Below are 16,905 nucleotides of genomic sequence, written 5' to 3'. Positions count from 1 at the left end.
AGTAACCATTCTAGGTGACCAGGAGGATCCTGTGACTAATGCAAAAGTGAGATGGGTGGCCGATGAATCCTTCCTTCATCTTCATATAGGTGAACTGTAGAGGATGCAAAATCCTTCAAGGTTGCCTGGTTGCATAACATAATGGTAATGTACGATTGCTGTTGTATCTTCCAGTATGGGATTATATCCCTGAAACAATGAAATTCAAAATGGGGGATGCCCCACTGCAGACAGTACTTATTTGTTGAATTTATAGGTTCATAGGTTCATACTAGGCTATCTGCCCTAGGGCATTTATAAGCCTAGCCAGAGTATGTTTGGCTTTCGCCACCCATTTTAAATTAATTTTGCTATGCCCTTTTTTGAGGTTAGTATACTGTGCCTCTGTCTAACAGTGACACAGAAGTGATACCCGGGGTAAACATATGATCTCCCATCCACTCATCAAAATTCTTCTTGAAGAGAGTCAATGAGGGATTCTGCCTAACCTGGACTGGGATTTTATTCCAGAGTGAAGGGAGCTTCTGGGTTATGAATCTGTCCCTCCAGCATGTCCTATTTATTTCAGTGCTGAGGTTCAAGTCTCTCGAGCATGTAGCTCGATGGGATTTGGATTTTCTGAGGTGCAGCATGTCCATTAATTCCGGGTTGGACATGGCTTTATACGTCAAGCACAGATCGCCTCTGAACAGGTGGTATGCCACTGAGTAGAGCTGGAGTTTCTTTAACCGGGCAGCATATGGCATCTGTTTGAGCCCTTTGATCCTCTTGGTGAGGTACTTTTGGGGGCTTTCCAGTTGCTGCAGGTGTCTGGTAAGGTACATCCCAAAAGGGGCATTGTACTCAATTATGGGCCTGATGAGGGATGAGTAAAGAGGCACGATGACCTCCCTGATCTAGATGTGAATCCCTTCATGATTAGGTGGGCTATATAAAATGTTCTTCTAACCACTTTGGCCACGTGGTTGTCAAATGAGAGATTGCTATCAACTTGGGTCCCCAGGTCCCTAATTACTTCTTCTGTACTTAATGGATTACCACCTATGTGGTAATTTGTGGGCACTTTGTTTTTGCCAAAGGGGATGACTATACACTTTTTGGTGTTTAGCTTGAGGCCATGGCTCTGGCACCAGTTGTCTGTTTCTATGAGGCCCTTTTGGAGGATGCTTGTGTCGGCTGGAGAGTCGATTATGGCGCCCAGTTTATAGAAAAAAAGTCCAAGTAGCCACTACAACCAAAACGAAATGAATCCAAAAGGCTACTAGCGGAATCACAAAGATGCTGGAGACGTGAATAAATTCCACACTTTTAATGAAGGTTTTGTGCGTCTTTGTGATTCCGCTAGTAGCCTTTTGGATTCATTTCATTATGGCGCCCAGTTTGCAGTCATCAGCGAACTTGGTCAGCCACAGTCCTTCCGTGTTGGCCTGCACCTCCGAGAAATATATACCGAACAAGAGAGGACACAGTACTGAGCCTTGTGGGATGCCACTTGTAACTGGTTTGGAGTCTGACATGGCTCCAGCAATTCTAACCATGTGGGTTCTGTCCTTGAGCAAGTTTGCAACCCATCTAGTGACATAGGGGTTTATATGTAAGCTGGTGAGCTTATCTATAATGCCCGAGTGGGGTATTGTATCGAAGGATTTTGCGAGGTCCAGGTAGGCTGTGTGGACCACCTTCCCCTCGTCAATGGCCTTGGTGATTGTTTCAAAGAAATCAACCAGGTTTAAGAGGCAGGATCTGCCCTTAACAAAGCCGAACTGGGTAGGATCCAGTGTCTGTAGGTCCCCAATATCTTTATTTATGAGGTCCATGATGATCCTTTCCATAGCTTTGCAGACCAAGCTAGTCAGGCTTATGGGGTAATAGTTTCCAGGATCCGTTGAGGCGCCACCTTTGTGGAGAGGGACCACTGTTGCTGTACACCACTCTTTGGTTACATATCCTGTAGTAAGGCTGAGATTGAACAGTAGTTTTATGTTTGGGTTTAGCTCTTCTTGGAGTTCATGTAGGATGCAGCCCGGGACACCGTATGGTCCCATTGATGCTGTGTTTTTTGCTTTGGAGAGGGCAGCTCTTACCTGAGCATCTCAGATGTCAGGGGGGCAGCACTCTGCTGGGATAGATAGTTACCCTTTTGGTGGAGGGGGGGTGGGAATTTGCGCTGAACCTTTCAGCTAGGATGTTGGCAATGTCTGTGGGTTCGGTGTATTTTTTGTCATTTTGGACTAATTCTGAGCATATCTGAGAATTCCCACCCAGGTTCCTAACATAACTAAAGAAAGCCTTGTGATTATCCTTAGTGTCCTGTGCAATTTTTCTCTCAAAGCTGGCCTTAGATGATTTTATGAGTGCCCGTAGTTTTTTGCTAATACTGATCAGAGATGCCTTCCCTTTTTGGGATTTTGCTCTATCATGTAGTAGCTTCCTCCTTCTATTGTATAGTTTGTTTATGGCAGGGGTCCACCAGACAGGACGTCTGCCTTTGGAGGATTGGGTCTTAGTTTTATTTGGGATTGCATGATCCATGCATTCCTGAAGGTGTTCATAGAATGCGTTTATAAAGGATTCTGAGGTCTGGGCCATATTTTCCATAGGCCCGGGGGCTTTGAAGAATTACACCTCGGTTTTGAGGAGTGTGAAATTCGCTTTAGAGAAGTTTTTCACTGTAGTTTTCTGGGCAGGGGGTGGGGTCGGGATGTGAATATCCAGTGAGATTAGTTTATGGTCTGATCTTACCAGTGAGGGATACACTTTTGGTCTGGAGCATAGAGTCCCCATGTTCGTGATGATCAGGTCCAGTATGTTTTCCCCTCTTGTGGGAGTGGTAACAAGTTCTTCCATAGCATTTGAGTTTATGAATTCTAGGAACCTTTGGGCTAGGGTTTTGAATTTAGGTAAAAAAGACATGTACAAGATTTAATTTTCATGTTGTATGTCATTCATGTGTGAATTGTGGTAGAAATGTGTGCTGTTAAAAAGCACACATAATCATCTCTCCTCCCGTAAAGACTGAGTAGAAAGGATTGTTCCTATCAGTTTAGTGTTATGAGTATGTAACACTGAACATTTTTTACTAAATGTTCTAGTCAACATATTCTGGGCATTCAGTTATAGACTGTATTTAGGTTGTGCCACATGACAATTTTCAGCATTTTTTGACTGAACATTTCTGATTATTTTATTCCTGATATTATAACAGCACAATAAGTTTATCCATTCATATTTTCTGCATTTTGCTGAATAAGGAAATAGGGAAATGTACATTTCTGTGGACCAAATCTAATGAACATTTGCCAGCTGTCAGATTCTAATAGATATAGAACTATAATAAGTAACTGCACTGCATATGAAATAAAACTATAATAATAAAATAATATCCCAGAAAGCCAAAGCATGGGTTACCTTAATTTCCTTAAAAGATAGCCATAGAATGATCATTTTGATTCTTTTGTCCAAATTATCTTTGCAGAAAAATGTCCTTTCTTATAGTTATAAAGTATATCTTCACTGGCCCTGGAGAAATCAAATAAATTATCTGAAAAGATTGTGTAGATATTTTCAGGGAAATATTTTAATGCATTGGAGATGCACTGCAAAAAAAGGAATACTTTCTGAGTGTGTTCACCTCTGATGTCAGACTGAGCATAGTTCTGACATTTATGATCACAATTCTGTCATATTAATGTATTTCATCTTGCTACACACACACACACACACACACACACACACACACACACGCACACACACACACACACACACACACACACACACACACACACACACACACACACATTCTTCTTTCCTCACCAACAAAGTAACCATTTTCTGACTGGGAGCACTTCCAAGTTTAGGCTATGTCAACATTTCTGTATCTGGAAGACATCTTAGTCATACAAACACAGATCTATTTCCCACTGGTAAACTGTAATATTCGATATGTTGTAATCAGTCTAGGTCACTGTTCAACAAGCAAATCACAGTACTGTTTAGCAGTATCAATTTAACGTAGAACATATCTCCCACTTACTCAAAGCAGGTTATTTCCTTTCTCACAAAGACAGTTTTTGATGTGTCAATGTTTGACCCATTGAGGTCATAGCTTTCAAGCCAAAGCACTATATAGTTGTTAAAGTATAATGTGTAATATTTGTTCCAGTGGTACAAAGCGAATATATTGTTTTTTTTTCCCTGATAAAGCTGTCTTTCATATGTTATTGTCTGTTTCCCAATGATATATTAGGTTATTATGCCACCTTCTTGCACATTGCTGCACTGCTCATCATTACTTTACTAAAAGTCAATTATTCATTGCAGAGAGTAGGGTATACTGTTATCACTGGCCACAGATTTAGTTATCAATTACTTGTTCTACTGCTGGGGTTTTGGCAACATTCACTGCTCATTATTTACTTCTCCCTACTCTGGTCAATTTAAACCTTATTTAAAAAAGGGGGAAAAAGACATGTTGGGAAGAGTACACCGATAGAGCTGCCCAGAAATGAAACTGTTTGGAGTCTTACTAGAATTATGTCAATGGAAAGAAACTGGACTAAGGAAACTGTCCGAGCTGCTTGGATAAACTTCATATAATGGTGATCTCTCTGCAGCTGGTCATTGGATACTTATAAGCATTGGTGACTTGTATATAAGCAACTAATATCAGTGCTCATATCACTTAATAATAGAACCTGGATTGGCCAACAATGACAATCTATGATGTGGAAAAAACATGCCATGTTAATTTGCAGCATGCTATCTGACCTCTATATTCAATTAAATATTTGCTAATGGAAAGAAAAATTAACATATTTTTAAATAATAGTTCTCAAGATTTAGTGTCTCAAATTAGCTAGTGATCTACACATATCATGTATGCCCATGTTTCATTTATGTTTTTAGAATCTATCCACTCAAGATCTTTTTATGAAATACTTATTTTGTATATATAATTGGAGTATTTAAAATTTCTTTGTATTTTGAAAGAAAATGCACCGAGCTAGCACACTGAGAACGTTTATTAATAGACAAAACAGAAAATGGTGAGCGCTTTCACAACATAAAGTTGCTTCATCAGACAACAGTAAAAGGCTTACACTCAATTTAAATAGTCAAATATCCATTACTCAATTAACTAATTAGGGTTAGCAAGCTGTACACAATCAAATTCAAGAGAAGCTTACCACAGTGAATCCTACAATAAAGATGCACTATGCATATAATGTTACACACAAAGTTACTAAGCATATATAACCACACTATATACAGTGTAAAAACCATGTACATACATATATAAGATAAAACAATGACAGTAAGACATAAAAAACTACTAAAAACATCTAAAATATCTTCTAAAAGATCTTAAAATCAGTGCATGAGTGGTCAAGCCTTCAAAAAGGGAACCAAAGTAGTGGCAGCATTCAACCCAGGAAACTTCTCAGCGTTAAGCTTCAGTATCCATTTTTGCACATGCCCCTCTGTAATATTTTCAATGTCACCACCCCTAGGGTTCGTATAAATATGTTGCAAAACCAAAAATTTAAAAGAATGTGAATGATCATTAGACATAACGTGACAGGCCAGAGCACTGGATTGTTTACAGTTGGTAATGTCTCTCACATGTTCTAAAATACGATCTTTCAACATTCTATTTGTTTTGCCTACATAATAAGCATGGCATTGTTGACAAAAACAAAAATAAACAACATCAGTGGTTCTACAATCTGAATATTGATTAGAATGTAATGAAAAATGCCTGGTAGGATGCACATAATTATTTTTGTTATAAACAAACTGACAAGCACTACAGTTCCTACATGGAAAAGTTCCACGGCGAACAGAGTGAGTTAACTTTTTGCGTGTTTCCCCATGGCAAAGGTGTTGTTTAAGTGACTTGCTAGTCTTAAAACTGAAATGTGGAATCAGTCCAACCTTGTCTACAAGGCCAGGAACTTCTTGTAAAAGGTACCAGTATTTGTTAACAACATCCACATATTGATTAATGTTGCTAGAAAACTGGAGAACCACTCTAAAGTCATTCTCAGCTGTGGCACTGTGTGTTGCATCTGCGATCGCTCTGTTGTGATTATAATAAGGTTTGCACCTAGTATCTCTAAGCTTCCAGGCATCAGATATTGCATTATCAATGTCTGCACTAGAATATCCTCTAGCCAGAAACTCAATTTTCAAGTTATTCAATGCAGCTACTGCATCATTGTCATTACTATGTAGCCTGAGTGTCCTTGAAGCTTGCCCTCTTAACACATTCCTAGGAATGTGTCTAGGGTGCATACTAGATTTATGCAGCAATGTGTTCTTTCTAGTTGGTTTATGGTATATAGTAGTGCGGAGATGATTCAAATCAGATTTACTGATTTTGACATCAAGAAAACTTATGTCAGTGGCTGAACTCTGGTGTGTAAACCTTAATAAATCAGTTGTTGAATGCAAATAATCCAAAAATTGGTCAAGATCAGAGCCGGAGCCCTTCCATAACATAAAAGCGTCATCTACAAACCTAACATATCACAGTATTTGTCCAAAGAAAGGATTAGTGGCAGACAAAATGTTTTGCTCTTTCCAACTGACCAGTGCTAAGTTGGCGTAGCTATTGGCACAAGCAGTGCCCATCGCCACGCCAACTTTTTGCAGGAAAAACTGTTCTTGAAACATAACAATTTTATTTTCTAAAATTATTTCTAATAGGGTGCAGATTAACTGTATCTTATTGTTAGTCAAAAGTTTGTGCACAGTAAGAAAATCTCTAATACTATCAACACCCCAAACATTTGGTATACTGGTAAACAGAGATTCTATATCCATGGTCACAAGAACAAATTCCTCATCTCTATCTGTCGTCTCCATCCTATTATGTAGCCGCTGTAAGAACATCTTAGTGTCCTTTAAAATTGTATAACAGTTGTCCAGAAAACCATGTAAAGTCGCTTCTACATATATGGAGAGGGGCTCAGTACACCAGCCACTACCTGAAACAATAGGTCTCTTTGTATTTTCTTTTAGTTTTGTTTTATTCTACCCATCCTCCTGTGGTTATAGTTTATTCTTATAAAAAAAAAAAGAAAAAAGTTTTGTGAAAAAAAAAAAGACAAGATGGATAATATCATTTTTGCTTTGCAGCTGTTGCTGTATCAATGTCCATCAAGAGTTCCAAAGCTTTTGATCCTAGACTTTTGGACAACTCTTCACAGATATACAAGCAATATGAGAATGACTTTAAAAATGCGGTATGTATTTTTATTTTTTATTTATTTTTGTTATAATTCATATGTAACAGTCTTCTTAATAGCTAAAATTATTCTACTGAGCTAAGAAGTGCGCAAAAGTCATAATGCTGTATTTACTACTTAAGATTTCAGTGTATTTTTTCATAATGCAAATGGAGGTGCCTGATATTAAACTGTTGCAAGGTGTCCAGCTACAGATATCATATAGCAGAAAGCTTTTTGGTTCATTAGTTGAACACTGTATTAAATTTTGAAGACATACATTTAGGAAAGAACTTAGAAAGCTAGAATCTGAGTGTATTACAATTACATGGGATAGATGATCTGTACTTTTCCCTTATAAATTGGGGTATAAAATAATTTTGTCTGCCATATAGAAGCAATTTAGGATAGTTGCAATTAAGTGTCACACACTCATTTACTGAACCTTTACATACATATTTATTTATATAGCATTATTAACCAGGTTGGTAAATTCATTTGAAGACCTTTTGCAAGTATGAAATGTGCCAAAAAGCAGAGGCACAGTATAAAGTGCAAACAGATATATTTCAGACAATCATACATACAGAAATATAAAAATAACCATACAAGTCAATTTAAGCCTATAGAGAAGTAGTGGTCGTAGTATTAAAAACAAATATACATTTCAAGTAACAACACAGTAACGCTAAGTCATATGATACAATATAATAAGTAACATTATAAAAATTGCTGATGCATAAATTAATGGTTTAGATTCTAGAGCAATTAAATAATGTAGTACAATGTAATGAACACAACTACTTCATGACAATGTTGCACATGAATTTCCTGCCTGCTGCAAGAATGGCATAACTTTCAGCCATTAGGTAATATAGTACATGATACTGATAAGTCCCTAGCAGTTGTTTTAACAACTGAAAAAAGAGTTTTCTAATGAGAGCTTAGAAGTCTAACATGCGATGCTCACTCTTGCTTTTTAGATTCCTGTTCACTTCAGTCCATGTTTAAAATTCATGTTTAGTTTATACTGCTTATGGCATAAATATGTTCAGCCATTTGGTTGCATTTCACTGTAGCTTGAGCTTCAAGCCAGCATATAGGATTATGAGTGGGTTGCCAATCATAACCTGCTTATTATGTGTTCTCGATTTGGATGCCAAGAAATTCACCCTGACAGCTCCAGAGACCTGCAACAAGGTATATGTGGTCTGTGCCTTACAATTTAACATGGTGGCCTCTAAACAATTACAGCTTAGAGACACCTTTGGACTGCCAGCTGGACCAGCAGCAAGCAACAGAGTCATCAGAGGAACTGGCTATAGCAGTACCTGATGCAAGGCTAAAGAAGGTGCAATGTATTAGACAGTGGCATAAAACTGACATCTGTTTACATTGACTGGCCATGTAGTGCATCAGACATCACCTTACCCACACAGGTTTGAAGTACTGGCTGGACACAGTCATCATCACTTGCACAGGTATGGAGGAGCACAATCACAGTAAACAACAACACTGTTATATCTGGTGTATATAGAAAGGTTATGTTTGGGGGGATGCTGTAGCTCTATAGATGGATAGAAGATTGGGGTGGGGGGAGTCAGGGATCACATCTCACAGGAAAGGAGTGGAGCGTCCAGGAATGAAATGCTGGATGGGCATTTTGAGTGGGCCTGCACTATTAGGGCAAGATGCATCTCATCCAGTAGAAGACGTATCACTTTGGGAGTTTGTATGGCAACTCTACTGTGACCCACTATGTAGAGAGGTGGTAGATTATCAGTTCTGACAACCACATAGATAGCCATGACATGGTATTGCACCCAATGCACCAACTGTGGACTGGGAAGTAGTAGAACTGTGGGACACAGAGTCACTGGTTTGAACTGGTGTATGCATATTGGAGACAGAAAAGCACCATTAACAGCTATGGGATTGTGTCCCACTGGGGGCAGCAGCAGTCCTGGACATTAGGGGAAGCAATACTGCCTCTGGAACTGTGCATGAAAGGTGTATAAGCCCTACCTGTAACAATGTATTTCAGAATGACCTCTGGCATTGTCCTGGTGGGCATTGGCCAGTACCTTCAGGAATGCAGCTTTTCATGTCATGTGAGTGAACACTGCCTGTCGTAGTTATTTCTGCTCCAGGTCTCTGCATGCCATGTCACTCCGTATTTATTGCAGGCTGTCATTCTGCCATAGAATGCCACACAGCACACTCAATATCACTGATATAGTGTGAGTACCACATGTCTGTGCCTATATCAGTTACCTGCTAATCACTGATTGATACCAAGGGTGAAACCCAGGGCAGCAAATGCCATAAAATCATGGTGGCAATGGCTGCCTTTCCAGCTCTCCCTTATGCTGAATGAGTACAGCTTAGAGGCATCTCTATGGTGGATTTCATAATGATGTCATCAGACATGTCAGACGCATTCAGAAACACAGTTAACAAGTTTACTTCACCACCACATTGACCTTTCCTGAATGATTGCATTGACTCTACAATGATTATCTTAGCATCAGCTATAGAACAGCTCCATGTCTGTGGCTGGTCTTGGATCAAGGGTGCAGGATATTGCATCCTATGGCCTTCCATGCCAATGCACATGGTATCATCAGTGCCTAATATACTACCACTTATCTCATCAAAAGATTGTGTACCACTTTGGTGTTTATAGGGATGTCATATAGGAGATTGTCAAACTTTGTGCCCACATGCAAAATCAAAGAACATGGCCTATCCTAGTGGACACAAAGGAATGTGTAGTTCTAACCATAATTGCCACAAGCATTTTTCAGTAACCTGCAGTGGACACACCAGGAATGTTGCAGGCATTGGACTTGTGCATCATACATCAGGTTTTCAATATTGCATTGCAGGATATGGAGGAGGATATATGGTTTTCAAGAACCGCAGAGGCATTTTGTACCATTGCCCATTTCTTATGCCCATTCTCTGAGTTTTTGGGGGCTTGTGATTGTGAACACATTGACACCAGGATCACATCTGGTCCAAAGAATGCTAAATAGATCTACTCCCACAGCTGCCAGATCATCTGCCATGCCCAGTGTACGCTCTATAATATTTACACATGAAACCCAGGCAGTTTGCATGATTCTCATATCTGGCACATGCCCAACCTATACATACGTTTTATCCGGAGTGACTTTCTCTATGGTTATCTACTTTGTAGGTGTGCATGTAGGCAGATAAAGAGGCTACTATATGCAATTGCCATTCTATGAGGTTGCAGGGTACATAATGGTATCACCATTGCGCATTGCAGGGGATACCAGGTAGGCATTGGAAACATTGCTTATAACCCCCTATGTGCAATCCCCACAATATACCAGAGATGGCATGTAATATTGTGTATACAGAGGCACAGGAATAATTACAGAAAAACATTACAAAAATATTACAAGAATAGATATTGCAAAACACATAAATACAGATCACTCAGTGAGTTATGGGGGTATTATATTAATATCATGAATAAAATTTGAACAAATTATAAGAAACAAAAAATTATTTTGCACTTTTTTCATAGGAAGAATGAGTAGAGTATTGAGATCTGGTCAATATGCTTTTGCAAGGCAAGTCTGAAGGTCATAGTGCTGTAGGTAACAGGGCATTTTTAAAGCCTCATTGCCATGCCATAGTTTGCACATAATATCCGAATGTGTGTCTGTGCACATAGGTTTATCATGTTGTTCTTTAAACAGTCCTGAGTGCGTGACCATGGCTGGAAAAAGCAGAACTCCAGCATGTGTCTAAATGGACAGCAACATTTTTTTCCCTCCATAGGGACTATCCAAAGCACCTGCTGGGCCAATATCATGGTTGCTTGTACAAGGTGAATTTCTGGCATGAGCCTGGCATGACATTGGATGATGTCACTGAATATTCCCATTTTGGTGAGCCACATACCTCTCAACCTCTTAGTGCAAGAAATCTAGACAAAGGCTGACATAATGGGGGGGGGGGCAAAGGCCCAAACATAGGGACAGATTTTAAATATTCCTTTTATAAACTCAGAAAGTTGACAGAATAAGAAGATTTGTTTTAGCATTCATTTTTTCTGAAGGATATGAAGTCTGAAACTCAAATATATGTCATTATTTACTGACTTAAATCATCAGATCATCCCAGTGATTTTCCAGAAAATGACATATTTTATGAAGAACGGGCCAAAAATATGAGGCAAAAATCTGGACATTCTGTAAAAATCTGGACAGTTGAGAGGTATGGTGATCAATGCAGAAATTGTTATATTGATCTGTGATGACTTCATGCCAAACTGCTTTGCCAATGGTAAGCAGAGGTTAGGGACAGAGAGTCAGAGTTTTAATGAAAGTATTTTCCCCTTTTCATCCCATAGTTCACCAGTGACTGCCAGGTCTGTGTTTCAATGGGTGAATGGATGGAGTGCATCTGGGTGAATGTAGCCTCAAGGGCTCAGTGGTGGTGTCTATGGCCACTACTCATGGAGTAGTGTAGTGTTCTCTAATAATAGTGACCATGAGAGGTCCTCTGTGGTCTCCCAGTTATAATTATGTATGCTGGTGTTGTGGGGAGGAGTCCCAACAGCTGACCAGTAACCCACCATAGAGTGCCTCCTGGAACAGGATGCTGAATTTTAACTGCAGGCTCTGATTATTGGATTACTAGAGACATAGCCTGCAAAGGACATCAGGCACTAGTGTGACTGATATCTGTGTGAGTTCACCTCTGGGATGGTCTGGTATCCAGCATGTACCCATCTATACCTCACATTAATGTGGTTCCCTGCCTTATGTGTCATTCCCCATGTCTTAGTTGTTATCCATCCCTCTCTTTCATTGAGTGCCCACTGTCTCTCTGTGCATCCATTAATTATTGTCCTAACCTTTTGTGTTAGTACCATCCTGGCCTGTGTATGGATTTTTTCTTGTTTTTGTACCCTTGTAACCGTATTTCTCCCATTATCCCTGCTACAATGCTTCCTCACTCCACTGTTCAGTTACATGTTTGATTCTTATATGACAAATGGATGCATTTGCCACAAAAAACAGTCCCCTCTTTCTCTCCATTTAGGATTACCCTCGAGTGTTTTCTTCTGCTTGTATTCCATTTGCCCAACTTTACAATCTCCCCTCTCTTCCCTTTTATATGATCAACTGAATTGGCAGTTTTCTCCACTGGCTCTCCTTTGGCTATCTCTTACTGTGCATGGATTAGTGCTGTGATGCTTTTATGTGGGCCTGATTGTGCACAGCCTCAAGTATACTTAGGCACACCATCATGTTATCCCTTCCTGTGATGTTGAAAACGCCAGATATGTGCTCTTTGGTAGCGCTATTCATCCACTGGTTCTGCCTAATACTGTTTTTCTCTTTAACTTACCTCCATTAATTTACTGTCCATTCTTTTTGTCAAGTGTACCAGTGCTCTGCAAAGCCCTAACACATATCTGAGAAGTCATTAGTTGTTTTTGCACTGTGGGTTGCTTGACATTTAACAATGCACAACTACAAAGTGCTTATTTAAGAATCATATCCAAATGTTATAAACAGACTGAATTCATGAAATTCATAATAAAAAAAAAATGGAGATTCACATAACAAATGAGAGTTCACTTTCTGATAAAGACTGAAAGCTGATGAAATCACACTGAATTTCTTAAAAAAACAGAGCACATGGTTAACCATAATGGCTTAGAAAGCAAAGAAAGTAGAAACAGTCATACATAGACACAAAAAAGCTGCATGAAAAAAACTCTTGAGTAATCCACAGAGTGAAAAACTCAGACACTCTGCATCACAGAGACACTAAAGTAGTGAAAAGTAAAAAACTTAAAAAGTCAAATGTGAAAACAAAACATTTCCTTTAATAAAATCCTGGTTAAGAGCTTTCATCCCTGATAACAAATGGGACTTAATCAGAACTCTGCATTTTTTATTGTTTGCCACTTTATTGTCTTTATGGTGCACATCATCTGTGTTTTCCCGTCTGTGGATTATTGAGGCAATCGTACCTCTCAACATCTTAGTAGAACAATTCTAGACAAAGCCAAAAATAATGGGGGGGGGGGTGGCGAAGGCACAAAATCAGGGAGAAATTTAAAAAATGTCTTTTAAAAACTTAGAAAATTGTTTGAATGACAGGTTTTCATTAGAGTACATGTCTGAAGGATATGAAGTCTGAAGCACAACCATCAGTCATTATTCAGTGATTTCAGTCCTCAATAATTTGCTAGAAAACAACTCATTTTATGAGAAATAGACAAAAAATATGAGGCAAAAATCTGTACATTCTGCATAATTCTAGACTGTCAAGAGGTATGGAAACAGTATAAGACTATATGGAATACCTGTAAAAACAGATGACAATAATATGGTAAAACTTTAACCACATGCCATCCAAAAGTATTAACTTTACAGGAAAGACTATCCTATTATGTACACAACATTCATATTTTCAGTATGAGTACCAGGGCCAATAACTGTAAAAGCAAACAGTTATCTGGGTAAATAACTTGAAAACTGCCTGATGAAATGGATCTGTAAAGGTGAGTAGAAACTGCATTGCTTTAATAATTACTTTTTTACTAGAACCAGGGAGAAAAGGAATGTGTTTTGGCTATTATTCAAAACTATTAAAAATAACAACATAAAGTCAGCAAGGAGGTGGTGGGTATTTATAAACATTCACAAAGTCACAGTGAACATTAAGTATTAAATATTAAATATGACATGGCCTGATGCTGATTAGTTATGTAGTAGGACTAGGCAGACATTCTGAGGACAGGGTTGCATAGAAAATTAAGTCAGTCATGCAACTGAGCAATAGTACTGTGACTGCACTATGATCACTCATATTACCAAAGTGACAAGAACATAAGGTGGTGCATCTGAGTCTATGATCATTCACTTGCATAACAGGTACCTCATAGTGGCATCTTGGGCATTGTGAACATGCCACAGAGAGCCAGCACAATAAAGTATCAGCTCAGTTCCTTACATAAATGGGGAAGAAAGAGGGGAATAATAGGAACAGAAGAGAAAGGATAGCAAACAGAGAGAGAAATACAACCGTGACTTTAAGGAGTAATAAGTTGGGGTAAAAGGCCTTTTTTTAGTGGGCAGGTGATTGTTTCCTATTTTCTGAGAAGGATGGATGGAAAATGTTAACAAGGAACTTGCATGGTAAGGACAGATGGAGAACTGAAGACAGCAGAAGCAGACAAAGAAGTGTAAAACACAAGCATAGGAAGTGCTATACAGTGGCATCTGGTAACTTTAAATCAAAGAGGGGGCTACAGGAGACAGCTGAATGGGTGGGGCCAATGGGAAGGAGTGTAGTCAACTAGAAAGAAGGTGGAGCTATGATCAAAACCACAAAAACTGGGACTTTAAATAAATCACTGCCCTGGGTGCCAAACCGTCATTATGAAAGTCCAATCAAGACAAAATGAAGTGTAGAAGAAAAAAAAATAGTTCAATGCATTGGCTACATGACCACTTACTTAATATCTAGATGGAGACAAAAAGGTTGTGAGGCATGAAAAAATAAATTACTTTTTAAATACATTACTGGAATGCCAGTCAAAATCAAGTATAAAAAAACAAGCAGTACTCAACACAAAACACTTCTCCTTGCACTGCAGTTCTAATTATAATTTATATTCAGCTTTATAAAAGTACCAAGCAACATGCTGAAAGTAGCAATCTCTGTGATATCCCCACTTGTAAAAATGTTTCTTATCCAAAAAAGCACTGCTGCCTGACAACAACTGTCTACTTGTTTCATGGGGAAAACATGATCAAAGTAAAAAATGAACAGCAAACAAAAAACAAGCTAAAGATAAATTGGTTAAATGATTACTCCACAGGTTATGGACCACACATGATAGATTGTAATTCTGTTTAGTTTAGGGGTAAAGCCTGCAAAGATGACTGCAAGTCTCCAACAAATGTAATGAGTGTCTGAAAATACTGTAATCCTGTCTGTTATTACAAATACTGTCATATGCATTTCAGTACATAAGGCTTATACATTATCTAGTTATGTTAAATATTCTCTGCATGACAACAACAAAAAGGCTTTCAATGTTGATAATTCTTTAACAGAATACTTATTAAAGCTTACTTTCATCTTATAATGTTAGACAAGCTTACCTGATTATCGTTAAAGCATTGCTACTTAAACACAGAGCAACAGGCACTGCAACAACATGCATTTTCTGAATAATAAGAAGCATAAATCAACAGTATAAAAATATGACAGAAAAGCAGAACATTCTGTAAAATCAGGGACAGATGAAAAGCCACTGTAGTAGTTGTGCCTACCTTGGATAGAAGGATACTCTGCACACTTACACTGCATAACTGATTCTTGCCTTGCTTGGACACATCCAGACTCACTACATGGGGTAGTGAGGTGCAACAAGTATGTCACAATTTGAAATGTCTCTGGCTGAGAGTAATGGCCCTGACACATTTCTCATACCTCTCAACCTCAGAGCAAGAAATATGGACAAAGCCTTAAAAAGAAGTGGGACAAAGGCCCAAAAAAGCACAATTTTTAAATATTGCTCTTATAAACTTAGAAAGATAATAGAATAGTAGGTGTTGCATTAGTATGAATTTTCTGAAGAATATGAAATCTGAAACTCAAATGTTTGCCATTATTTTCTAACTTCATTCTTTAATTATTTGCCACTAATTTGCCAGAAAACCACAATTTTATAAAAAAATGAACCAGAAATGCGATGCAAAAATATAAAATAGCCACATAATACAATGGGGAACCTGTCAAAGAAGGGACACTTTTTTAATATTAGTACTGTTAAGTTGGGCAGCTAACAAAATAAGAGAATCTACATACATTTCTGAAATAAAAGTAATCTATAACTCTGATCATTACAATTATTTATTAATTGTAAGCTCTTCATGTTTAATTCCAGAATTGTCATTTTCTGGTGAAATTATTAGGGGGAGAGAAACATTTTAAGCCAAAATCAGGAACAGTTGAGAGGTTTGGATATACCTAATTCTATAGAGTGATTTATTTGCATGTACCTCTCAATCTCTTAACTCTGGAAATCTAGACATGGCCAAATATATTGGGGGAACATACAAACAGTACTAAAATCGCTCTTATATAAACTTAATTGATAAAATAACAGGTCTTGCTTTAGCATGCATTTTTCTGAAAGGTATGAAGTCTGAAACTCAATGCCTGTCATTATTTAGTGACTTCATTCCTAAATGGTTTGCCAGAAAACCACAAATGTTATGAGGAACAAACCAAAAATAAGAAGCAAAAATCTATTAATTCTGTGAAAATCTGGACAGTTGTGAGGTGTAGTTCAGCCGGGGCTGTCTTTGAGTTTGCCATCCTTCCCCCCTCACAAAATCATGGTCGAATGGGGCCTCCACCCTGCAGCCATTCCAATGTCCCATTACTTGGCTATTTCACGCCATTTACCATAAACACTGTAATGTGCATACTGATTTACTTCTACTATGATTTGGATTTCATTTAAAAGTTTTATTTTACATTTTACAGCACAAACACTAATAGACATCTGTTAAACAAAGCAATGCAGTCTCACAATGAAAATAGACTTAACATTAAAACTTCTCTGCCCTTGAAACTCACATTCATTGAAACAGCATATAAA

The 16,905-nt window shown here is 38.3% G+C and overlaps 1 protein-coding gene across 1 annotated transcript in view; it reads left to right on the top strand.

Annotated features, from left to right (window-relative positions):
• LOC122794947 (uncharacterized serine-rich protein C215.13-like) overlaps positions 1-16,905 on the top strand; it is a 796,115-nt gene that overhangs the window by 578,814 nt on the left and 200,396 nt on the right. Inside the window, exon 6 of the mRNA XM_044063540.1 lies at positions 7,141-7,247. Within this exon, the coding sequence (XP_043919475.1) occupies positions 7,141-7,247 (107 nt within the window). The remainder of the gene's footprint in view (positions 1-7,140; positions 7,248-16,905) is intronic.

Source organism: Protopterus annectens, chromosome 2.part1 (assembly GCF_019279795.1).
Source record: "Protopterus annectens isolate FY-2018-M chromosome 2.part1, PAN1.0, whole genome shotgun sequence".
In the NCBI taxonomy this organism is placed as follows: domain Eukaryota; kingdom Metazoa; phylum Chordata; order Ceratodontiformes; family Protopteridae; genus Protopterus; species Protopterus annectens.
Note: the sequence above shows the minus strand (reverse complement) of the source record. Positions and strands in the feature narration are given on the sequence as shown.